Source organism: Staurois parvus, unplaced genomic scaffold (assembly GCF_062004578.1).
Source record: "Staurois parvus isolate SC_StPar_1 unplaced genomic scaffold, SC_StPar_1.0 ptg000925l, whole genome shotgun sequence".
Lineage (NCBI taxonomy): Eukaryota > Metazoa > Chordata > Amphibia > Anura > Ranidae > Staurois > Staurois parvus.
Window position 1 is genome coordinate 1,115,649 of NW_028318721.1, and position 25,947 is coordinate 1,141,595.

Below are 25,947 nucleotides of genomic sequence, written 5' to 3' on the forward strand. Positions count from 1 at the left end.
TCTAAGGATTATAGGAATACTGCAGCAAAATGAGTCTTTATTTGTAATAGTTTGCTAGTATGGGGAGAGGTGGGGCCACTTGGAGAAGGCAGCAAAGGGAATAATCAGTAAGAAGAGAAAAAAAAAAAAAAAAAAAAAAAAGAAAGAGGGGAATCAACAAGGCAGAAAAAAAAGAGAAGGTAAAATAGAGACCCACATTAGCAGTGAAATGAGACACTTGGGTTACAATTCCAAAAAGCATGTGGTTAGCTGTGAGTTGAGTCATGGCTGGCGCAGGTATGCAAAAAATGTTCACGTGTATCATTAAAGGACAAGTTAACCTTTTGACAAAAAATAACATGCACTTTTTTTGCAGGTACAAAAAAACAAAAAACAAACAAACTGTTAGATTTAGTGGTAATGACATTTCTGAGAACCTGCCAGGATGGCACACCTGAGAGACAGGAAACACAATCAATTTACAGCTGGGGAGAACAGCTGTAAATTGATTTTGTTTACTGCAAGGAGGAGCCTCTCATCTCTCAGGTATGCCCTCTCAGAAGGTTCGCAGAAATGCAGTTACTGGTAAGTCTAACAGTAGATTTTCTCCTATCACCTTCCAGGATGGCACACCTGAGCAGATAATCAAATAACCGCAGGCCTACCTTACGGTGGGACCACAGCTTGCGCTGTGACAGCACTACATTCCAGTAATGTGTCAAGAAGGCGTCTTGACTGGACCAGGTGGCTGCACTCCGAATCTGTTCCCAGGAGCCTCCATTTTTTTCCGCCAACGATGTGGCCATAGCACTGGCTGAATGAGCTTTTACTGGTGCAGGAAACCCTGAACTCTCATAAGCTAAGGCAATAGTTTGTCTGGTCCACCTGGAAACCGAAGCCTTAGAGGCTTGAAGTCCCTTCCTTGGTCCAGCAAAAGAAATAAGTAGATGGTCAGACCTCCTAAAATCCTTGGCCCTATGCAGACAATTGAGGAGACACCTCCGCACAGCAAGACAGTAGAATTGCTCTTCTTTTGCATTCCTGGGATTAGATAAGGAAGCTACCTTTGACAGGTACATCAGATCTGGCCTAATGCAGGCCATAGATGGGTCGTTTATCATCCGCACGAAAAATTGGCTGATATTCACGCCGTTAGTGGGGGATTACCGTCGGCCGTTTTTTGCGGATCTTCTCATTTACTTTTATCGGTCATGCTCGAAAATCCATGAAAAGCAGCCATTTTTCGTGGACATTGGTGGCAGCATCGCTGCCAGCAACGATCGATTTTTCGTTTATTGCCCGAAAATTCGGCCGATAAACGAACCGTCTATGGCCAGCCTAAGGGTGGCCCTGTCTTGCAGGATAAACAAAAAGGGTTCTTTGACCAACAAATTTTGTAGGTCTCCAACTCTTCAAGTCGTGGTGACAGCCAACAAAAATATAATTTTAATGTTAAAAACTTAAAGGGAACCTCCTCTATTGGTTCAAAGGGTGCTAAAATAAAGCTTCTAGCACTCTGGTCAGATCCCACAGCAGAAACCTCTCTTTTGTGGTTGGGGTAATGATTTCCTTGGCCACCAAAAAAACACTTAACTAAAGGTTTTCTAGCTAATCTAGTATCAAGAAAAACTGAAAGTGCAGCAATTTGTACTCGAAGCATGCTAACTGGCACCCCTCTCTCAACACCATCCTGGAGAAACTCAAGGATTATAGCAACAGAGGTAGAGGATAAAGGTTTCCATTTGCACCATGCACAAAAGATTTTAGGGTCACAAACCATACCCTCCTTGGCCACCAGGGTGCAATCAGGAGGAGATGGCCCGATGACTGGCTGAGCTTCTAGAGGACTCGTGGGATTAATGCCAGGGGGTAAAAGGCATATGCTAGCCTGTACTGCCAGATCTGTGATAAGGCATCTAGGCCGTCTGACTCTCTCTCTCTCGAGACATCGAGGAGAACCTCCTTACGTTTCTGTTCTTGCCATTGGCAAAAAGGTCTATTTCTGGCTTGCTGAACCATAGGACCAAGGCCTGAAAGACCTTCAGGTTAAGATCCCAATCCCCCTGCCTGATTGGCTGGCGACTGAGGAAGTCTGCCTCCTGGTTGCTTGTCCCTTTTATATGAACCGCTGCTAGGGAAAGAGCCTTCCCTTTGGCCCAACTCACGATCTCCTTGGATAGGCCCAGAAGATGTCTGGATCTGGTTCCACCCTGGCGGTTCAGATAGGCCACCATGGTGGCATTGTCGGAGCTGACCTGAACCTCCCTGCTCAAGATACTGTTCTCAAAAACCTTCAGGGTTTGGACAGAGTTGGACAAAGAATGGGAAATTGCCTTGTTCCAAGGATCTTTGGCATCCCCCAAGGGAGCACCCTGCCCCCAGGAGAATGCATCTGTGACCCCTTTTAGGGGTCTCACTGGGCCTAGGGCCTGTCTTCTTGCAGACTGCTGGGGGTTAATCACCATTCTAGTGAGGATCTTACCTGTGGAGTAAGGACTAACCTTTTGTCCAGGGAGTTTTTTCTTCATGTCCCAGCAGGACAGAAGGAAGGACTGAAGGTCTTGAGTGGAATTGTGCCCACACTATGGCCGGGATGGCTGCTGACATCAGACCCAGCACCTGCAAGACCTCCCTTGGGGAGCTTGAAAGTGACTATCAGGTCCCTCACTGATAGGACCATCTTCTGCACCTTGTCCCTTGGTAGAAAGTTTTTAGCTCGTGTCCACTACAAAGCCTAAAAAGATTTTGACCTGCTTCATCTCCAGAAAGGATTTCTCTATGCTCACTATCCAGCGGTGATCACCCTCCCAATGTCTGCCTTCACCTGGACATCAGAGGGACCAATGATTAGAAAATCATATAAAATAGGGAATCAGGGATATCCCTTGAAGATGCTGGAGTGCCATTGTTTCGGCTAGGATTTTTGTAAAAATCCTTGGACAGGCTGCTAATCTAAAAAGAAGAGCCTTGAACTGCCAGTGGACGGTTTCTTCCTCAATTACCATTGCAAACCTTGAGTATGCCCGATGTTCCAGATGAATTCGGATATGCAAATAGGCATCCTTGAGGACCAGCGTAGTCAAAGGTTTTTCTCAGGGGATTTTTGAGTACTGAATAAATACTCTCCATAGAAAATCTTTTGTACTCCAAGAAACTGTTCAGGTTCCTAAGGTTTTCTCGGCTTTTGAGTACAGGTACTACCACCAATTGTTCCACCAGCTCCTGAAATCCTTCCAAGAGAGTTTCCCTCTTCAAGGTGTCCCAAGGAAGGGAGATTAGGGTGATCATTTGTGGGGGACTTGACAAGAACTCCAGGGGATAGCACTCTGATACTAGTTGGCAGATGTAGGCACTGTGAGATTTTCCCCCACAGGGAGGCAAAATGTGATAGCCGGTCCCCTACCGTGATCCTGTTTGTCACTTGGTTTCTTTAGTGGAGGGGAGGAAGACAGCAAATTGCTCCTTTGCCTTCCCCTTCCATTGCCCCATTTCTTACTTGGTTCCTTTTTGGCCCTCTGCTGGTTCTGCCGAGTGGCCACAAAAAAAAAAGAAAAAAAATTTTTCCCTCTTGGGTGTAACTGGGAATTTTTTTCCCCTTCTTAGAGAACCTGGACACACATTGTCCACCTCTGGCCCGAACAGCAGGGAGCGTTCAAAGGGGAGATCACATAGTTTACCTTTCAAAGTTAAGTCACCTTCCCAAGCTTTAACCCAGATAGTCCTTCTGGCTGAATTAATGAGTGCAGCTGTTTTATCTGAGGCTTTAACTGCAGCATCTGCCAGGTAGACTACTGCCTTCCTCATCACTGAGAGGGAATCTGGCACATCATCTGACTTGGCCCCCTGCGACAGGTATTTGGTCAGTCTTCCCATCCAAAAGTCTGTATTTCTGGCAATGCAGGTTGCTGCCAGAGACTAGCAATTGGTGGGATCATAGCAGATGTGATAGCCTTCCATGCCTTCCTTATGAGGGATTCAGACCTTCGGTCCATCAAGTCCTTAATGCTCCCTGAATCCTTGAAGGAGAGATCAGACCTCTAAGTAACTTGCGACATTGCAGCATCCAACCTCAGAAGCTTAAAGAATCTATCTTCCTCCTCCTTTATAAAAGGGAACACCCTAGCATGGGCCTTAACTAGGCCCCTATACATTTTGTTCTGCGTGAGGGGGTTTCTGAGATTTTGGTGGCGTAAACCGCCTGAAGGTGGCCTTACAAGTCCTCCAGCAGAAAAGAGGTGCCTGCCAGGTTTAATCTCCTCACCTGCCTCACTACCTGGGATCTAGGTCCACCTCCTCCCCTGAGCTGTAGAGTGATTCAGGCTGACTATCCAAGCTCTCCCTTACTCTCCTCCTCATCCCTGGCTTGGGCTGGAGGAAGCATCTGGGAAGACGGGGGGAATAAACTGGGGTCCCTTCTGGAATTAAGGCTTTCCTGTGAGGACAGCCCTTCCCTAGGGGTTAGGTCATCTGGGCCTGGGCCCTGCGGCTGTGCCACCGAGGTTCAAAAAGCCCGGATGGTGGCTACCACCCCCACTTGCATAGATGCTAGGAAATCTTTCATCAAGCCTGAAGCCCCATTCCCTGCCAGCTTGTTAATGCATCTATAGCAAAATGGTTTAGGATGGGACCTAGCCAACTTCACCCCACAATAACCACATTTCCTTGAGGAGCTACACCCCCAGGGTACAGAAGGTGGTCTATTAGTGGCCTTCTGGGTTCCGCTCAGGGATTCTGAAAGAGAGAAGTGAAACACCAATTGCTAGTCTCTCTCTCTTCCTATCCCCCTCAGACTGCCATACTTTTACATATAGTTAACTAGGGGAGGGGGGGAGGGATTGCAGTACCCACCCAGTCTAACCAGACATGGTCCATCCTGGTCTCCACTGCAGATGCCAAGTGTACCGTCCTGGACTGTCAGCCAACCGTTGTGAGCCGCCGTGCTGTTCTCACACCCCAGCATCTCTCAGCTCTCGAGGCCCTTACCATGTCCCTGGCCCTGCCCACTTTTGGCCACATGGGTGAAAGATCCCGCTGATGCCAGAACGAGGCTTCGGGTGCAAGCCCTTCTTTCCGCAATCCACTGAGCGCTGGAACCATGTGGGGGAACAGAAAGACAGAAGGGTGGCATTTCAACACACTACAGCGACAGTCACACCCCCCTCAGACTGGAGCGCTAGTGCCAACTGGGGACGACCTGTGAGAAGGAACGAGCCTGTGGGTTAGTTCAGCCCTCCCCGGCCTACCTATGCCTGCCTCACAGGGGTACCATCCGACCCTCCCTGGTCTTCTGGTCACAAAGAAAACAAACGTTCTGTTGTAGAGAAAAAACAATCAATACTGGAGGGCAAGGGGAAGGGAGGAGACTTCTAACAGCAGCAAATTGATAGCGTTTCCTGTAGGAAGGAGTGTACCTTCCAGGAAGGTAATAGGAGAAATGTGCATTATTCTTTGTTGCAGCGCTGTTGTAGTTCATTGAGAACTACAAGCCAACATCTGCTAAGGCTGCCGGGACTTGTAGTTTTCCCATTCACAGAGCCCCACACGGCCGCATTTAAAGTTTTTTTTTTTTATAGCTAGCGGTAAGGGGACCCCCTGCTAGCTGTCAAAGTGGGGAGCTGGGCTGGTCTTTTTGTAACATGTTACACCATAAATATGGTGTCATATTACATGACATTTTATGAAAGGTGAACCTATCCTTTAAGTACTGATGTAAGTTTCTCGGTAATCAGTGTGCTGTGCACATGGTTCTTCACCTCATCTAAAATGATGGTCGGTAACCTCCATGCCCTTGCTATGGCCTGCTTCAGAACCATAAAGATGTGAATAATAAACATACACTCCCATCAAGTAATGTTTTCTATTTATTTGCAAAGAAGCATGCCCCGGGGGTTTTTACGCAAGTTTGACACGAAGGACCGTATTACCATAGCATATATACTCGCTTCTACAGCCTCTTGATCCAGGGGCGTGTCCACCATATGTGCGTCATGTCTCCCAGGACTGAGCAGCACCAAAAGCAAGAAAAGGGATAGGTGGGAAGGTCCTTTTGCAATTTAGGCAGGAGTAAAGTACCGTAAATGAATATCCTAATACCAATATTCCCAAAAGTATATATCCCACAAATATGTTTAAAAGAAAAAAAAATTTAAAAATGTAACAGTCTAAAAATAGATAAGAAATAAAGTTAAATAATGTTAAAAAAAATCACTCTGTGCCAACTTCAATCATCAATCTTCATATTCAGCCTTTCAATGGCTCACAAAGAAAGCTCAACATAAATAGAAAAATCACATAGTGCATTATCTTAAATAAAATATAAATGAAACATGTGATAAACGCAAACAACCAAGCGTGATCACAAATAGTGAAAAAAGTGAAAGTGTCAAAACAGTGACAGTGAATCAAATGAAAAATATGCATCCAAAAACATGTGAAACACTGTGTCCACATCTATAGTGTAAGGAGTGAATATCCTTACCAAAAATATGTAAATAATATGCCTTTACACCTCCCGGCGAGGGTATTATCACAAATTCTGCTTCAACCAAAGGATCATCACAGCCTCATGGATCAGATCAAGATGTCATCCAGATATAGTAGCTTTCAAGTATAACCATGAATCTCCACCAATCCACCGATGCCCACCACATATAGAATAAATCTCTTATGATTAAGTCAGGTGATGAAACATGTCAAGGGAAGTGATGTCAGACGCATCGAGGAACTGGAAGTGATCCGGCGGCCATTTTAGAATCTGGCAAAACCTCAGAAGTCCATGTGGAGGAACCAGGGAACTCTGAAACGTTTGGATATTCTGATAAAGGCTATTTTAAAGAGGAATCATGATGTAAGCATATTCAATAAAGTATTTTAAATTGTATATGCAGGTTTACGCTATGATTTATTCTATATATGATGGGCATCGGTGGATTGGTGGAGATTCATGGTTATACTTGAAAGCTACTATATCTGGACGACATCTTGCTCTGATCCATGAGGCTGTGATGATCCTTTGGTTGAAGCAGAATTTGTAATAATACCCTCGCCGGGAGGTGTAAAGGCATATTATTTACATATTTTTGGTAAGGGTATTCACTCCTTACACCATAGATGTGGACACAGTGTTTCACATGTTTTTGGATGCATATTTATCACTTGATTGATTCACTGGCACTGTTTTGACATTTTCACTTTTTTCACTATTTGTGATCACGCATGGTTGTTTGCGTTTATCATGTCGGTTTCATTTATATTTTATTTAAGATAATGCACTATGTGATTTTTCTTTTTATGTTGAGGTTTCTTCGTGAGCCATTGAAAGGCTGAATGTGAAGACTGAAGTTGGCACAGAGTGACTTTTTATAACATTATTTAATTTTATTTCCTATCTATTTTTGGACTGTTAAAGTTTTAATTTTTTTTTTTTTTTAATATATTTGTGTGATATATATACGTTTGGGAATATTGGTATTAGCATATTCATATTCACAGTTTTTACACTTTTTGGGGAAAAGTGTATCTTTATGCTATTTATAGCCTTATTGTATTGAATTATTCAAGGGATACCGTAAAATTAACATATTAGGAGAAAAGTACCAACAGGCAATGAATTTGAAACAACTTTCCAGTGCTAACATGCAATGTGATGATTTGAACAGGACTTCCCACATATTATCCCAGTTCCCGAAAGGTATAGTGGTATCAAAATTGCACTCCCTATCTCGAACAGTACTCAGGGGCTTGTATACTAGTTGGAGGAGTATAGCACGGAAATTAGACTGTCGTTGGGCAGGAGCAGCATCTAGGCTCGACAACTGTCAGTCGAGGACCAGTCATGATTCTTAGTTAAGGATTTCACTAGATGGCGAATTTGAGGATAATGGAAGCTTTCAGAGTCTGGTATGACATTGGACTCTCTTATCTGTTGAAAAGAACAAATGCACATTTAAAAAGGGAACAATTGTAAGGCCCTGGGTGCGCCACCAGTGAAAGCTCTGGGATTTTTCTATCTTGGGGGGGAAACAGGGAGGCAGTTGAATATCTGCAAGAATGGCAGGTTAGGGGACAGCAGGTGGAATGAACACTTGATAGAGTCTCTGACTTCAGGGCGTAGGAAGGGGGGAATCCAGAACACAGAAGAAAGTGGAATGGGGTCTTGAACAAGCACACGGATGAAAGTCCACAAATGCACCAAATTTACCCACGTGCAATTAAGCTAAGCGCACTGTCCGGGCTGCTTTATAGTAATAAGTGATGTTGGGGACCCTAGCCCTCCATACTCCTAGGCTTATACAGCAGTTGTCTGAACTTAAAGATGAGGCATTCTAGAGAATGAAGAATGTAAAGTGGAAGAATAGGCAAGACCCTACACAGGTACAAGAGGTTCGGGAGGAAGGACTGTTTTATGGCACAAAGCTTTGGGAGGAATGTCCATTTTATTGCACAAACATGGCAAATCCAGAATTATGGAACTTGTCCCAAGTGTCCAGAGGTTAAGAGATTTAATAAAGTGGTGGTGGTGGTGGTGATGGGAGGGGGGGGGGGATAATTGGCTACATATAATGAGTGGTAAAAAGAGATAAAATATTAATATTACCTCTTTTTACCACTCCTTATATCACTAATTCCATACTCAAGTAAGAATTGAGGTGGGCCACTGAAATTAAATTTGAGCCTGTAGGGACCTATGTGTGGTCTTTGATAAAGACAAGTTCAACATGTGCGATTTAGTCAGGTTTACATGCAGGCCCGAGAGAGCTGAGAACCCATGCAAAAAATAGAACAAGTTGGGTAAAGAGGTATAAGGAACATGACGTACAGTAAAATGCTGTTCACAAAAATTGTGACCTTGTGTGGTATGCATGCCAACTCCACTCCTGTTATGTTTATGTTCAACCTTATGTGCGCTGTTAGGGGCTCCAGAGCAATTATAAACAAAAGAGATAAGGAACACCCACGTTGCATACCTCTGGAAATAGGGAGGATTTGTAACCCAAGTACCTGGTCAATGCCGAGGGTGTGCCGTATAGAGTTGATCCATGCTAAAAAGGGGCTTCCCAAGTCTCTGAATTAAAACAGCATGGAGGCCAAGTGTGGGGCGGAGCCCGACTATGGCGGCGGCGGAGAGCTCGTGGTAGGAGCTCTCGCACGAGGCTCCCCTGACCGACCCCCCTTTGGCCTCAAATCCACCCAGATGTATAGAGCTCCAGAAGGCTGAGACTTACCTCGGCCTGGCGGGCTTCCTCGGATGAGCAGCGGCCCGCGGGAGGGAGAGCCATGAGGAGATGGGAAGTTTAAGTGTGAGGGATCTACAAGTTATCAAAAGTGGGTCATGGTCAGATCAGGACACAATATAGAGGCATAAATGACAAACTGTCTATAGATATAGTCGACGTCAATACGAGAATGCCAGGCATGGGGATGGGAACAGTAACTTATAATCTATAGCAATTGAAAGGAGTTCTCTTCAGATTTCAACAAGACTAAAGCTTTACAAAGTCTTATGCAGAATAGCAAATTGCAGTGCCCCTCCCCCTTCACAAAGATCAGAGTATAAGAAAACATTTCTGAGCTCTCTCTCCTAGCATGCCAACAACCACCAAACTGAAAGCATATTGTGAGAAGCTCAATGGACACAAAATGACCATGTAGGCAGTAAAGGTACAGACAAAAACTGTAGCTGCTGAGTTTTAAAAAAGAGCCACTTACCTGTCCCCCGGTTTATCCCCCGCAGCCGTTTCACTGGCCGTCCTGTATTCCTGGAGGCCGGCATCTTCTGTGTGGGCACCCAGCTGTGACTGCTTGTAGCTTCACAGGGTTCACAGCATGACAGGGTCTGTTGCAGAGGGTGAAGTGCGGCCTGGCTTCTCGAGAGGAAGGCTCACTATCAGGATAGTCCCTAATCTTTCCCTCCTCATGAGAAACCTTTCCCTAGCCAGTTGGTTTCTCTCCCTACAGTAGCCACAGAAAGAAATAGGCCAAAATCAGGGGGCAAAGACTTAAAAAGACCCTGCTGCCACAAGCACAGGAAGTGAGGTCACCAAGTACGGACAAAGTATCCACTTGGTAAATTTCAGCCCAAGAGATGGTCAAAAGTACTAGGCCACCAGCTCTGCTGCCCAGGGCTCTGATTACACAGCCTGCTAGTGCCCTGTGCCGACTGTCAAGTTAGCCAAAATGTCCCTTTACAAAATGTGCCTGAATGAGAGCTTGGAAACAGAGCTAGCCTAAACCCTGTGCTCAGTAACGAGGCTGCCAGGTGATCCGAAGATGTGCTAAGCTGTAAAGAGCAGCCCACCCAAGCTGCAGCATTGCCGGCTTGAAAAAGAGCATTGAGACAAGCCATTTCAGAACCAACTGGTCATAGGTGCATGCAAAAGAATCTATGACTGGTTGCCCTGAGCAATAAAGGAGGCGATCCTGAAAAACCAACACTTGGCAGAACAGCATGTGCTTGATGATTTGCTCCGGAAGACTACAATACTATCCAGATACAGAAGCGTACATGGGAGTTAAAAAAAAAACAAAAAAAAAAAAAACCTTGGTTTAAAAAAAATATAAAGGAACAAAGTTCCAACTGGGAACTTAATAGTTTCTGACTCATGATAATAGGAAACTAGGCAAAAAGAAATTAGCTTCACCAGCAGCACGGGACTGCTCCTAGCTCCCTACTCCTGTAATTTAAGATCTAAAGGGCCGAGTCTGCCAAAAAATGAAAAACACTTGAATTTCTGTCTATCCAGTCCTGAGATTTACAAGGTTCAGCCTTGTCTAGCAGTGGAGACCTGATTTTTCCTCACGGCAGTTTCACTTTCAGATACAGGCCTCCTCCCCACCCTGTGACCGCACAGAGAAAGGAGAAACAGAACATTGAAAGAGCCTGTCACTGTGCTCTTTCCTCATATCTTCATGCTCCTCCATGCACTGCAGCCCACACAAAACTGGATCCTTCTGTGCCTCTTACAGAGTTCTGCTGTACAGAGACTGCAATAGACTGATATCTTGTCCACTTCAGGTACCCACACAGTTCTTGTATTTACAAAAAATACATTTAATTATATATTTGTGATATATTAATTATTACAGAGCTGAGTTAATGTGTGCCTTAGATATCTGCCTGGATTTTAAAAATCAAAAAAACACATTTAGCACATTCCAAAATGTCTGGGTGAAGAGTTTCACATTTTCTAAGGGCATAGGAAATTTGCATAATATAAAACTTTTACTTACAAAATGGCGTCAGAAGTTCAGATCTCTTCTGTACATACTCTGCTTCAAGAGCATTGTATCGTTCCTGGTTGGATGGCTGGTCCATAGATTTCAACTGAGTGACGTAATCATCAAGAAAATAATTCAATAGGGATGCTAATTGTTCCGTGAGCTCACTGCGTAGTATAGAATCAGCCTGAGGGTAGACTTTTTTGAGAATTATGTTGTGCTGACGTGAAATAACTGTACGAATACCTACAGAAGCTGTGAAAAAAGTTTGTCAACAAATGGTTAATAGAAACCAATAGATACCGGCCATTCACTTAAAACAGCTATGGAAATCAATACTAAGTTCAGAATATATTCAGGTCTCACTATTAACTGGTCCAAGTTCTCCCTGATGTTACTTGATGACACAGGCAATCCATCGTTGGCCTCATATTGCCAACTATGTCATCATTTAATCAGTTACCATCCGCCCTATAGCAGTCTTACTGCTACAGGGCGGACTCCCTGCGCAAAATCACGTAAATAAATGTGATCCGTATTCACGGGCAGGGGGTGAGCGCTGGCCCGGTGGTGCTATGATTCGGTATAGCACTGATCACTCAGCAGATTCAGGCCAATGATGTGTACATGGACCTGCTGAGTGGCTGTACCGAATCAGAGGTATTCCTGTGCCTGTTTACATTCCACAGGCAATTATGTATTCTTCTCTCCTTGGAGCAGATTCCATTACAGAGAGAGAAGAAAGCAGATCCAGGTGAATAAAACCAACACAAAAAAAATTATAAAAAATACGCTGAAGACCTCTAAAGTCCATCTGAAAAATTGGTAGATGCACATGTCCAGGAAAAAAATGCAACTTCACAGGCCCCTAAAACTGCAGGACTTCTTCATGAAGCCGCCTCACAGATCCATCCAAGATGGTACCGGAGGGGAGTCCCGCATCTTAGACACACTGACCGTCACACACACACACACACACACACACACACACACACACACACACACACACACACACACACACACACACACACACACACACACACACACACACACACACACACACACACACACACACACACACACACACACACACACACACACACACACAGAGCAGGAGACGGCTGCTCTTAGTGATATGGACACTGCACAACGGTACCCCGATCTGGCTCAGCACACCCTGGACAGAGGTAATAGAGCAGCAACATCACCTGCTTGCTCCCCAGCTAAATCCCCTGCATATAAGAAGCAATATGGGACAGATTCAGAGCTCTCTGACCTGGCAGCAGAATCTTCTACTTTCTTAGCGGCCTTCCCTACATCAAAACAACCCTGCGTCTGAAAACACCCTCAAATCTATGCTTCTCATGCTACAAGCAGAAATGCAAAAAGATTTAAGACTGTCCCTCCAACAAATGCATCATAGAATGCAATACATAGAACAGATGTCTGAAATAGATCACACTCACAATGCGGTTGTCGATATTCAAGATGATCAAGCCGTCATTCAACAAATTCAACTAAAGCTTGCAGATCTTGAAGATCGCTCTAGGCGGAATAGTTTAAAATTCAGAGGCATACCTGAATCCATTAAACCTGCCAATCTACTCTCATATCTACAACAGCTATTTCACACAATTATCCCCAGCCTCTCAACTCAAGAACTCACAATTGATCGTGAGCACAGATTTCATAAACTAAAACACCTGCTAGACACTGTATCAAGTATCTGTATCATGTCCTAGCCAGGATACACTTTTTCCACGTTAAGGAAAGACTGCTAAAAGCAACTAGATCCTTTTACAGAGCCTTATACAGAAATTTCCATTTTTTCTGATATTTCAGCTGCCACAGCCCGATCAAGAAGATCATTCGCTCAGGTTACCTCCATCCTACAAGAAAAGCTCATCCCATATCGCTGGGGTTTCCCGTCAAAGTTATTAGTCTTGTATCAGAATAAACTAATCTGCTTCACAATGCCAAAAGATGGCCTAAAACAACTGCACAATTGGGGTCTCACCTCTCAGGTTCCGCCGAGAACCCCTCTACCCAAACGGTCTAAAAAAGTGCCTGATTCCAGATCTAATATACGCAACTCACACCAGGATACAACCATAATCTGATCTCAGGACTGCCTATATTAGCAATGGCACCTCTGCCTAGCTCCCCCTCTGGGATGAGTAGAATCCTATTTGTTGGTATAACCATCCTCCGTTATATTGTGTTAAGCACGTTTACTCAGTTATTTGCACAGTTTTGCGTTTTAGCACGCAATACTATTTATGTTGCATATGCTTATTTGTTATTGCGTATTCCAATATTGAAGTATCTCAGTATTACTCATGTCTGCTACTGAACTAGCTACACTCATTTGTTGTATGTAACCATATACTATCACCAACTTATCAACAGCCTCACCTTGTCTAGTTGTAAAGTGAATTGTATAATCCCTGCTCTGTACCAAGGTAAACATTAGCCCTCTCAATCCAACATGTCCCTAACTATTACTACTATCAACGCCAAGGGCCTTAACCACCCCTCCAAGCATTCCTTATTATGGAAAGAAGCTATCTCTCAAAACACGGACATCCTTTGCGTCCAAGAAACCCATTTTGCTAAACAAAAAGCACCAGTCTGTTCCCACAGATTATACCCCTACTGCCTTTTTGCCCATTTGGATAAGAAAACTAGAGGAGTCATGATAGCCATCAGCTCCTCAGTAACGTTTCAATTAGAACACGTAGAGCAAGACCCCTCATCTTTGTGGCTAAATTCAACAACTCACCACTGATTATAGTAAACCTCTATGCCCCTAACGTAGGAGAGAAATCTTTCCACAGTGGCGTACTAAACAAGTTATCCACCTACCCCAGAGATCCTATAATTTTTTGTGGGGATTTCAATGAGATCCCAGAGCACTCACTAGATTCCTCCAACCCACTTAGGAAACACTCCTCCACGTTGTCTTCAATGACAACCACAGAAGACCTACAGTTGTGTTCAAAATAATAGCAGTGTGTTGAAAAAAGTGAATAAAGCTCAAAATCCTTCTAATAGCTTTTATTTCCATACACACAAATGCATTGGGTACACTACACATTCTATTCCAAATCAAAACATGAAGAAAAATATCAAAATGTGTGTTGTTCCTCTAAAGAAAATGAAGAAAAGTGAATATTAGACTGTTCAAAAAAATAGCAGTGTTTGTATTCATCTTTACAAACTCAGACATTCACTATATAAACTGAAAAATGTTTGAAGATTTTGCTTTCCTTTGAATCAATTGATATTTAGTTGTAGAACCACGGTTTCTGAAAACTGCTGTATATCTGTGTTGCATGGAGTCAACCAACTTCTGGCACCTGTGAACAGGTATTCCAGCCCAGGATGATTGGACTACATTGCGCAGTTCTTCTCTATTTCTTGGTTTTGCCTCAGAAACTGCATTTTTGATGTCACCACACAAGATCCGGGGATTGGGTTGGCCACTCCATAACGTCAATCTTGTGGGTCTGGAACCAAGATGTTGCACGTTTACTGGTGTGTTTGGGGTCGTTTTCTTGTTGGAACACCCATTTCAAGGGAATTCCTCTTCAGCATAAGGCAGCATGACCTCTTCAACTATTCTGATGTATTCAAACTGATCCATGACCCCTGGTATGCGATAAATAGGCCCAACACCGTAGTATGAGAAACATGCCCATATCGTGACGCTTGCGCAACCATGCTTCACTGTTTTCACAGTGTACTGTGGCTTGAATTCAGTGTTTGGGGGTCGTCTGATAAACTGTCTCCGGCCACTAGACCCAAAAAGAACAATCTTACTTTCATCAGTCCACAAAATGTTGCGCCATTTCTCTTTAGGCCAGTCAATGGCAAATTGTAACCTCTTCAGCACGTCTTTTTTTTCAACAGTGGGACTTTGCGGGGGCTTCTTGCAGATAGCTTGGCTTCACATAGTACTAGTATAGTACATAGTATAATACTATAACAGTACTCACAGGTAACTTTAGACGTTCTTTTATCTTCCTGGAGCTGATTGTTGGCTTAGTCCTTGCCATTTTGGCTATTCTTCTATCCATTATATCCATTTTCGCTTTCTTCCACGTCTTTCAGGTTTTGGTTGCCATTTTAACGCATTTCCGATCATTTTAGCTGAGCAGCCTATCATTTTCTGCACTTCTTTATATGTTTTACCCTCTCCAATCAACTTTTTAATCAAGGTATACTGTTCTTCTGAACAATGTCTGGAACAACCCATTTTCCTCAGAATTTCAGAGAGAAATGCACTGTAACCAGCATGTACAACATTTGCTGCCTTCCTTCCTTAAGGGCAATAATTGCCACCTGTTTTTCAAAGAATGAATGACCTCACTAATAGAACTCCACACTGCTATTATTTTGAACATGCCCCTTTCAATTAGTGATTCAATTACACAGAATCAGCAGCATGCATGTCATGACTGTTGGGTCTGTTGGATTTCTATTACTCTACTACACCTGCTAGTAAATTATTTGCCATGCAGAAATATCATTTCTACCAAAAACAGTGATTGATCAGGTTAGTTATGTCTGACTGCTATTATTTTGAACACAACTGTATATGACAACTGGCGGTGTGTGCATGGCACTGAGCGGGATTGTACCTTTTTCTCCTCCTATTCCAGACTTGATCTGTTTCTCACCTCTAAATCTCTCAAACAAGTTTTATCTGTAACGATTGGGCTCATTGCTTGGTCGGACCAAGCACCGCTAACAATGAGACTGACTATGGGTCCTGTAACCAAGTCTCACTCTGTATGGAGACTCAACCCCTTTATCCTGTCCCACAAAATCTACAATCCACAGATCAGGTCTGACATAGAATCCTATTTTTCTGTTAATGCTGACTCAGTAACAAACTCCACCACTCTATGGAATGCTCACAAATCGGTGCTCAGAGGAATCTTTCTTAAAATTGGTGCCCATGAGAAAAAGACGCGCTGAATACACGCCTCAATATCTTGACCGTATCAAGACACTTGAATACCACAATAAATCTCCCCTACCAAACACACTGCCGAATAACTGCAAATTAAGACTTGAACTCAGTTCCCATCTCTCCAAATGCTTTGATTTTTACATCAAACGCCTATGACTCATGGTACTCTCAAGGTAACAGACCCGGTTAAAGTACTGGCCACTCAATATAAGCGCAAAATAGCTCAATCTAAAATCCCGTATCTGACAAACCCACAGGGCAAAAGATGCACAGGCCCAGTTGACATTGCCAACTGCTTTTACGATAAGCTCTATAATATACTACCTCTTCTGTATTGTTGTGCCTCCCCAAAACAGTGAGACAGGCCTTTCTATCCACAGTTCACTTACCCTCACTAACCTCTACCCAACTTGACCAAATTGCCTAGCCCTTTACAGAACAAGAACTTTTGGCTATTAAATCCCTTCTACTACACAAAAGCCCGGGACTGGATGGGTTTTGTAATGAATACTACAAGGTTTTTGCAGACCTACTACCACCACATCTCTACGCCTCTTTAAATAGATTCATAACAACCGGTGAGATCCCTAGAGGCACTCATAATCACCATTCCTAAAACAGGTAAAACCTTTGACAACCCCGCCAACTACCGACCCCTCTCATAGCTCAACACTGACTTGAAACTCTACGCCAAGCTTCTAGCCTCCCAACTTACATACCTCTCCTGATACCTGATCCTCCTGATCAAGTCGTGTTTATTCCCAACTGACAGGCCTCTGATGGCACCCGTAGGTTCATCGATAGTATTCAGCCCGCTGAAAGAGGTCTGACGCCTTCCCTGTTCATCACTTTGGATACGGAGAAGGCGTTCGACATGGTACATTGGAAATATTTAGAACAGGTTCTTATAAAGTTCAGGCTGATGGGCACTTTTCTCCAAGCCATCATGGGCCTTTACTCCTCTCCCACAGCTACAATTTGGACTGGGGGCTACTTATCCGACTCACTAACCATTACCAATGGCACAAGGCAAGGATGCCCGTTATCTTTGCCATGGTAATTGAACCCCTAGCTGCCAGAATTAGAGCCAATGCGTTAATCACCGGTATTGAGATTGGAACAGTTTCCCATAAAATAGGTCTCTACGCAGACAATATTATTGTCTCCCTATCCAACCCTTCCCAGTCTATCCGTACTCTACTACAGATACTGGAAGACTTCAGACGGGCCTCATTACACAAAGTGAATCACTCCAAATCAGTAATGTATATGTCACCCACGCCACCAAATTAGAGATCTCGCAAAAAGCGCAATTGTCATGGGCACACAATTCAATGTTTTCATACCTAAGGATACAATTAACTATTCCTTCCTGTGCCCTCTTACGTACTAATATAGAACTACTGAGCACAAAATTGCAACAAATCATCTACAACTTAAAAGGGACTAAAAACATCCTGGGCTGGACGAATCACACTCACTAAAATGTTCCTCCTACCACACATCTTGTAACTCTTAAGAATCCTACCGGTCCCCATGCTCTCCTACCACAGAATACAAACGATTCTCAATTCCTTTATTTAGGAGCACAAACGACCTTGTCTGCACCACTCTATTCTATATCACCCAACCAAGTCTGGAGGGATGGGAGAACCAGATCTCAAAGTATACTACAAAGCTGCCATCCTTTACCAAACCAAAGCCTGCTGGAACACCGGAATCTTTACCAACTGGAAACATATTGAAGGCATTCTTCTACCTGCAGAACCACAACTCTTCTTAAGTGCCTTATGGCTCTGCTGCCACCTACCTCACTTTTTTCTGGACACTATCAAAGCCACGAAGAGAGTATGGTACTCTATCCTACAATTAAACAAAGGCATCTCTGCACAAACACTAGAACACTTTCCTCTGATGTCACTGACTCTCCTCTCCCGAAACCTTCCTATACACCGCTGGACCATCAAGGAAAGAAGTGCAGTAATGAGGGAGAAAATAAGGAGAAGAAAGAGATAAGGGAGAAAAGAAGGAAGGGACAATGAGGAAGGAAGTAAAGAAAAGAAGGAAGAGAACAAAGGAGGGAAAGATGGACAGAAGAACATAAATGAAGGAGGGAAAAGGAAGGAAAGGAAAGAAAGAGAGAAGGGAGGAAGGAAGGAAGGAAAGAAGGAGGGGAAGGGAAGAGAAGGATGGAGGGATAGATTAAAGGATGGGAGGAAAAAAGGCAAGAGGGACATAATTAAGAAAGGAAAGAAGAGAAGGAAGGAGGGAAGTGAGGAAAAATGGAAAGAAGGAAGGAGAGAATGTGATAAAAAAAGGAAGGAAAGAAAGGAAGAAGAAGAAATGAAGGAAGAATGAAAGAGGATGGAGGGAAGGTAGGGAAAGAAAGATAGAAGGCAAGAAGAAAGGAGGAAGGAAGGAAGGAAGGAATGTAAGGGAAAGTAAAAAGGAATGAAGGCAAGGGAAAGGAAAAGAATGGAGGCAGAGAAGGAAGGAAAGATAAGTTAGATTTATTCACATCAAGTCCTCCAAACTTTCCAACTCCTCTCCACTACCTTTGAAATCCCGAAACAAGATTTCCATCTCTACTTTTGTATACGGCACATTCTATCGTCAATAAGTTGGTCTCCTACACATCTCACCAACAACATTCTTCAATTCTACATCTCTCAAAAACCTAAATTAAAAGGCCTCTCATCTACACATTCTTCAAATCTCTGCATACAGAGACTAAAAATGATGCTATGCAGTTCTGGGAGCAGACTCTGAATTTCCACATGTCGCCAACATCATGGCACCTGACACTACAAAACCCCCGCACATTCTCTGTTGGTGCTACACTCCCACCAGGCTTGCAAAAAATTTTCCCTCCTCCTCACCCAACTGTTGGAGAAATTGTCGCATGGAAGGATCCATGATACACGTTTGGTGGTCTTGTCCAATACGTACAGCTATGGATTGATGCAGAACGTCTTCTTTGCGCAACAACAGGCCACACTATCAAATTAAAGCCACAAACGGCCCTTCTGGGATGAGTGGCCCACATTAGCACACTCTCTGGTCACCCACATTCTCAGTTACCAGATTGTCCATAGCTCGTAATTGGAAGCAACCCTCCTCACCCACCATCCAAATGGTGACCTCTCTTCCAAACGAGCAGTATCTCATGGAATTCATAATTGGCAAAGCTCACCTGACGATTCCAAAGTTCCACAGAAAATGGGCACTGTGGTCTCTCGACCCTAGAAGCCACATCCTCTCAAACCCCTCAGATATGATTACAGTCAACAACTCCTACACAAGTCATTATCCTCAGACGATGTCCAACCCTATAGTGGGGGACATTGCAACCCACTGTCGCTGTTTCAACTACCGTATTTGCCGGCGTATAAGGCAACTGGGTGTATAAGACGACCCCCTAATTTTCCAGTTAAAACATTTTGGTTTTGGGCTATACTTGTCGTATAAGACTACCCCCCTTCTGAGGCAACACCATTTAACCACAAGCCTACAGGGCACTTATACCCACTTCCTGCCCAGGCCAATTTTCAGCTTTTAGCGCTGTTACACTTTAAATGACAATTGCACGGTCATGCAAACCTGTACCCATATGAAATTTTTATCATTTTTTTGTGACAGAAAGAGCTTTATTTTAGTGGTATTTAATCAACTCTGGGTTTTTTATTTTTTCTTAAACCAAAAACCACTAAGTTTTGAAAAAAAATGTTTTTTCTTAGTTTTTGTTCTAAAATTTTGTAAATAAGTGATTTTTATCCTTCACTGATGTGCGCTAATGAGGCTGCAGTGATGGGCACTAATAGGCTGCACTAATGGACACTGATAGGTGGCACGGATGGGCACTGAGGAGGCACTGGTAGGGGACACTGATGGGCATTGACAGGCATCACTGATGGGCACTGAAAGGCAGCACTGATACATGGCACGGATAGGCGGCACTGACTGGCACTGATAGGTGGCACTGATGGGCATTGACAGGCATCACTGATGGGCACTGAAAGCACTGATAGGCGGCACTGATGGGCGACACTGAAAGGCAGCTCAGATTGGCACTGATATGTGGCATTGATGTGCACTGGTAGGCACTGATATGTGGCATTGATGTGCACTGATGGGCACTGGCACTGCTGGGGCTACACTGATCATCAGGGCACACTGATCATCAGTGCCCTGATGTTCAGTGTACACGTCCCCTGCGCGGAAAGCAGAGTACCGGCTCTCCTCTCCTCTGTCAGCGTGACAGCTCGAGAGGAGAGAAATGCCGATAAATGGCATTTCCACATTTACATGTGATCAGCTGTGATTGGACACAGCTGGTCACATGACCGAGCCGACATCTTCGGCTCTGTGATCAGTGATCCGCTGTGTCCAAGGGACACAGCGCATCGCCGATCGCTCCGTGAGCCGCGCATGCGCGGAGAATGGGAGGACGTCATATGAGCCAATCACGACAAGTGATGTGCTCGGATTGGCTGCGTCAGAGAGGCGGGTTGATGTCACAACTTCAGCCAATCTGAGCAGGCTCTGTATTCATTAATAGAATACATCGCTCGCCGTGATTAGCTCAGTGCGGTATACTGTATGTAGCCAAAGTTACCGTACAGTATTACCGCACATCCAGTGGGCTGACATTCTATACCCCGCGTATAAGAAGACCCCCAATTGTGGGGTATGTTTTTAAGTATAAAAAGTCGTCTTATACGCCGGAAAATACGGTAAGTGCTTTCCCGAATGTATTTTCTGCTTCAGAGGTATTGGGGGTTAAGGTTCTCCCTGGCCTCCTATCCTTCCCTTTGTACAATATGCTTAGATATCTTCAGTGTATTGGAAACTCATATGCAACTAGTTTGTAGAGGAATGTTCAACACCATTGTTTTTCTTGCAATGTCATGTAAACCTGTTAAATTCGTAATAAAAATCAAATGAAAAAAAAAAAATTATAAATTGCTTGCAGTGAAGTGGAAGGATAAATGGGATGTTTTTGTTTGGTCTTCCATTCACAGACATGACCAGATCCTCCCTCTCTGAAAGAGGAAACCGAGGAAAGGCTCCACAGCAGAGAACCCTGGTCTCTTTGGCCAAAACAGGGCCACCAGAATGAGGTTCGTCTTTTCTGACAAAAATTTTCACAGGACTGCTGGGATCAGCCTTACTGGAGGAAACACACATTTGGGAGGGCTTCTATTCCCAAGGCCCAAACCCCTGGATTTAGGGAGAAGAACCGGCTGACCTTCCTGTTCTCTTGGTAAGCAAAGATCCGCCTCCGGAATGCCCCATTTCGTAGTAATGGTAGCAAACACTTGTTGGTTGAGAGACCATTTGTAGTGCTTGACTGGATGCCGACTTAAGAAGTCCGCGAGGGAATTCTGCGCTCCCTTCAGATGAATGGCAGATATTCAACACAAATTTTGCTCAGCTCAAGACAAAATGCTGTCCATGATTGCTTGGAGAGGAGGGCTTTTTGCACCCCCCTGCTTGTGGATGTATGCCACCGTAGTCATATTGTCTTAATAGCTCTGCAGGTGGCGGTCCTTTAGATCCGCTTGAAAGGCATCCAGCACTCACTGGACTACTAGAAGCTCCCTCTGATTTGAGGAACTTCAAGCTTCCCACAAGGACCACGACCCCTGGGCTGCTCTGTCGCCTAGATGGGATCCCCATCCAAGGCTGCTGGCATCGGTCGTGATAACTGGATATGGTGTCGCCCATTCCAGACCCCTGCAAAGACTGTACTGAATTCGCCACCACCAAAAGGGATCTCTTGAACCTGGAAGGGAGCCAGACTGGAAGATCCAGCACAGACTTGTCCTCGTTCCAAACCCTCGGAAGAAAAGACTGCAGTGGGGTCCCTAGTCTTTCTCCCACTGGGACGCTCAAGTCATTGAGACTTAGCGGGGCCCTGAGAAGGACTGAATAAGATCCCCCCCTACCCTTGTTCTTGTGCACTGTCCAATGTTTCTTAGGCTGGACATCCTTACCTTGGTGGCCCTGCGTTTTTTTTTTACTCCTGGAGTAAGATCTATCTTAACTCTCTGGAAACACCCTCTATCACTCCAAGGCTTCCTGGAGACCTGGACTGAAAAGGTTATTAACTGAAAATGGTAAGGCACAAAGGCGCAGCTTGGACGATGAGTCCCCTGCCCAGGTCTTTAACTATATAATGCCATTCTTGCCGAATTCACCAGGGCCGATGTTGTTGCAGCTAGTTTAACTGATTCGGCCGTGGCATCAGCGAGGAAACCTACTGCTCTAAACAGCAAAGGAAAGGATTTCAATATTTATTACCTGGAAGTCCCTGCCGAGAGATGCATCTATAACTGGGTAAGCCAGCATTCAAGATTTCTGGCGACACAGGTGGCCGATAAAGCCAGCTTAAAGCTGATGGAGGTAGAATCCCAGGCTCTCCAGAGCAAAATTTCTCCTCTCTTATCCATAGGATCCTTTAGAGCCCCCATATCTTCAAATGTTAGGTCAGTCTTCTTAGAGACTTTAGATAAGGGGGTGTCCAACTTTGGAACCTTGGCTGGGATCCATCCTCCTCTAAAGTAAATCTCCTTTTTCTTAACAGAAAAAGGGCTTCCTTTCAGGGTTCTCCCACTCCAGTTTGATGGTATCAACCAGGGAACTATGGACTGGAAAGCCCCTAGTCTATTTTGCATGTAGACCCTGATACATGAGGTCATGCTTAGACAAACATACATCCTCCTCCTCAATCTCTAATGTTTCATAGATAGCCTTAAGGAGGTCATCTACATCAAGAGTCAATTTGTACCTGGAACCTCAGGAGGCGCAACATTCTCCATCGTTCTCCTCTGAGCCAGACCCCACTTGCGAGGAAGCAAGGGGACTGGGATCCTCCTTCAGGTCCTCCACTCTTCGGCTTAATGACTCCGTTACCGGAGTACCCGCAGACTGGGTCCAAGGCCCCAGCGGCGTCTGCATCCTATCCAGCAAGGCTCTAAATGACTGAAATGTAGTCATGTCATACTTCATGGAAGTGAGAAACCTATGGCAGGTTGTAAATGACTCATCATTAGACTATTGCGGCTTTTCTCAAGCTGAACCAAATTTTGCCGCACAAACTGCACACTGCCTTTTGGGGGCCTGATTCTGTGTCTTGTCTTGGGCTTTAACCTACAACAAGCAAAAACACAATACAGAACAATGAGCCTGGGCTCCTCATTCCAAACACCACTGTGCTGGGGGAGAAAACAGACGTGTGCCCCACCATCACTTGAGACTCAGTGACTGGGAGAAAGACTACCCCCAGGAATAAGCAAGAGGGAGACACCAAATCCCCAAGCTTACCTGAGAGGAGCCGGAGCCTGAGAAACCAGGGTCCGCCTGCTGGGGGAGGCCAGCGCCCTCCATTCTGTTCCTATGGTGTGATAGCCAAAGCCTCTGCTGGGTCTCTTTCACTCTGCAACAGCCACCCGAGCACTGTTGCCTGCGTCGCCGTGGAGACCGGAACCACACATCTCCCGGCACCCACCGATGAAGTCACTCTGACAGGAACCTCCGGTCAACCAGCTGCTCCACCTCGCGAAACTTGCGGCAGTTTGCCCGGCGGTTAGGACGCTGAGCCGGCCAGTCCTCTATGGTGATGGCTCTCCTCCTCTGAGAACTGGAAAGCAACAGGAGCGCAGCCTCACTCCTCTTACGTTATGACGGGATCGTGTCGGGCAAGGAGGAGGTAACTTTACTGCCCAGTAGCCACCAGCACTGCTCTTGAGCCTAGGGCTCCTTATACTGGGTTCCTAAAATGTGCAACCTAACCTTCCAGAGGAAACACTAATCAGTATTAGGGTCTTTCCAGTCCATAGTTCCCTAACTGATACCATCAAGCAGTAAGAGGGAGGCCTGGAGGTCCCCCTTTTAAGGTTCTGGGCTTACTTGTTTCCTGTCCCGAAGGGAGGAGCTCCACGTCTCAAGGGGCTGTCCTGGAAGACGTTTTTGAGAAAAAAAAAAGTTAATCATATACAGTCAGGTCCATAAATATTGGGACATCGACACAATTCTAACATTTTTGGCTCTATACACCACCACAATGGATTTGAAATGAAACGAACAAGATGTGCTTTAACTGCAGACTGTCAGCTTTAATTTGAGGGTATTTACATCCAAATCAGGTGAACGGTGTAGGAATTACAACAGTTTGCATATGTGCCTCCCACTTGTTAAGGGACCAAAAGTAATGGGACAGTTGGCTTCTCAGCTGTTCCATGGCCAGGTGTGTGTTATTCCCTCATTATCCCAAATACAATGAGCAGATAAAAGGTCCAGAGTTCATTTCAAGTGTGCTATTTGCATTTGGAATCTGTTGCTGTCAACTCTCAAGATGAGATCCAAAGAGCTGTCACTATCAGTGAAGCAAGCCATCATTAGGCTGAAAAAACAAAACAAACCCATCAGAGAGATAGCAAAAACATTAGGCGTGGCCACAACAACTGTTTGGAACATTCTTAAAAAGAAAGAACGTACCGGTGAGCTCAGCAACACCAAAAGACCCGGAAGACCACGGAAAACAACTGTGGTGGATGACCGAAGAATTCTTTCCCCAGTGAAGAAAACACCCTTCACAACAGTTGGCCAGATCAAGAACACTCTCCAGGAGGTAAGTGCATGTGTGTCAAAGTCAACAATCAAGAGAAGACTTCACCAGAGTGAATACAGAAGGTCCACCACAAGATGGAAACCATTGGTGAGCCTCAAAAACAGGAAGGCCAGATTAGAGTTTGCCAAACGACATCTAAAAAAGCCTTCACAGTTCTGGAACAACATCCTATGGACAGATGAGACCAAGATCAACTTGTACCAGAGTGATGGGAAGAGAAGAGTATGGAGAAGGAAAGGAACTGCTCATGATCCTAAGCATACCACCTCATCAGTGAAGCATGGTGGTGGTAGTGTCATGGCGTGGGCATGTATGGCTGCCAATGGAACTGGTTCTCTTGTATTTATTGATGATGTGACTGCTGACAAAAGCAGCAGGATGAATTCTGAAGTGTTTCGGGCAATATTATCTGCTCATATTCAGCCAAATGCTTCACAACTCATTGGACGCCGCTTCACAGTGCAGATGGACAATGACCCAAAGCATACTGCAAAAGCAACCAAAGAGTTTAAGGGAAAGAAGTGGAATGTTATGCAATGGCCAAGTCAATCACCTGACCTGAATTCGATTGAACATGGATTTCACTTGCTGAAGGCAAAACTGAAGGGAAAATGCCCCAAGAACAAGCAGGAACTGAAGACAGTTGCAGTAGAGGCCTGGCAGAGTATCAGCAGGGATGAAACCCAGCGTCTGGTGATGTCTATGCGTTCCACACTTCAGGCTGTAATTGACTGCAAAGGATTTGCAACCAAGTATTAAAAAGTGAAAGTTTGATTTATGATTATTATTCTGTCCCATTACTTTTGGTCCCTTAACAAGTGGGAGGCACATATGCAAACTGTTGTAATTCCTATACCGTTCACCTGATTTGGATGTAAAGACCCTCAAATTGAATTGAATCAAATTAAAGCTGACAGTCTGCAGTTAAAGCACATCTTGTTCGTTTCATTTCAAATCCATTGTGGTGGTGTATAGAGCCAAAAATGTTAGAATTGTGTCCATGTTCCAATATTTATGGACCTGACTGTATATGGTTAAACACTTCATGACCTGGGGTAAAAAAACCTTAAAGCCCAAACCCAATTTTGCAACTTTGCCGTTTGTATAGCTGTAGATATTGCAACTACTTGTAATCAGGTAG

At 44.5% G+C, this 25,947-nt stretch overlaps 1 protein-coding gene and 1 pseudogene across 1 annotated transcript in view; both read right to left on the reverse strand.

The window, feature by feature from the left end:
* LOC149442005 (nuclear pore complex protein Nup133-like) overlaps window positions 1–25,947 on the reverse strand; it is a 227,330-nt gene that overhangs the window by 194,341 nt on the left and 7,042 nt on the right. The window contains exon 3 of the mRNA XM_089656648.1: window positions 11,209–11,451. Coding sequence (XP_089512774.1) covers window positions 11,209–11,451 — 243 coding nt within the window. The remainder of the gene's footprint in view (window positions 1–11,208; window positions 11,452–25,947) is intronic.
* Window positions 3,312–5,957, reverse strand: LOC149442006 (uncharacterized; annotated as a pseudogene).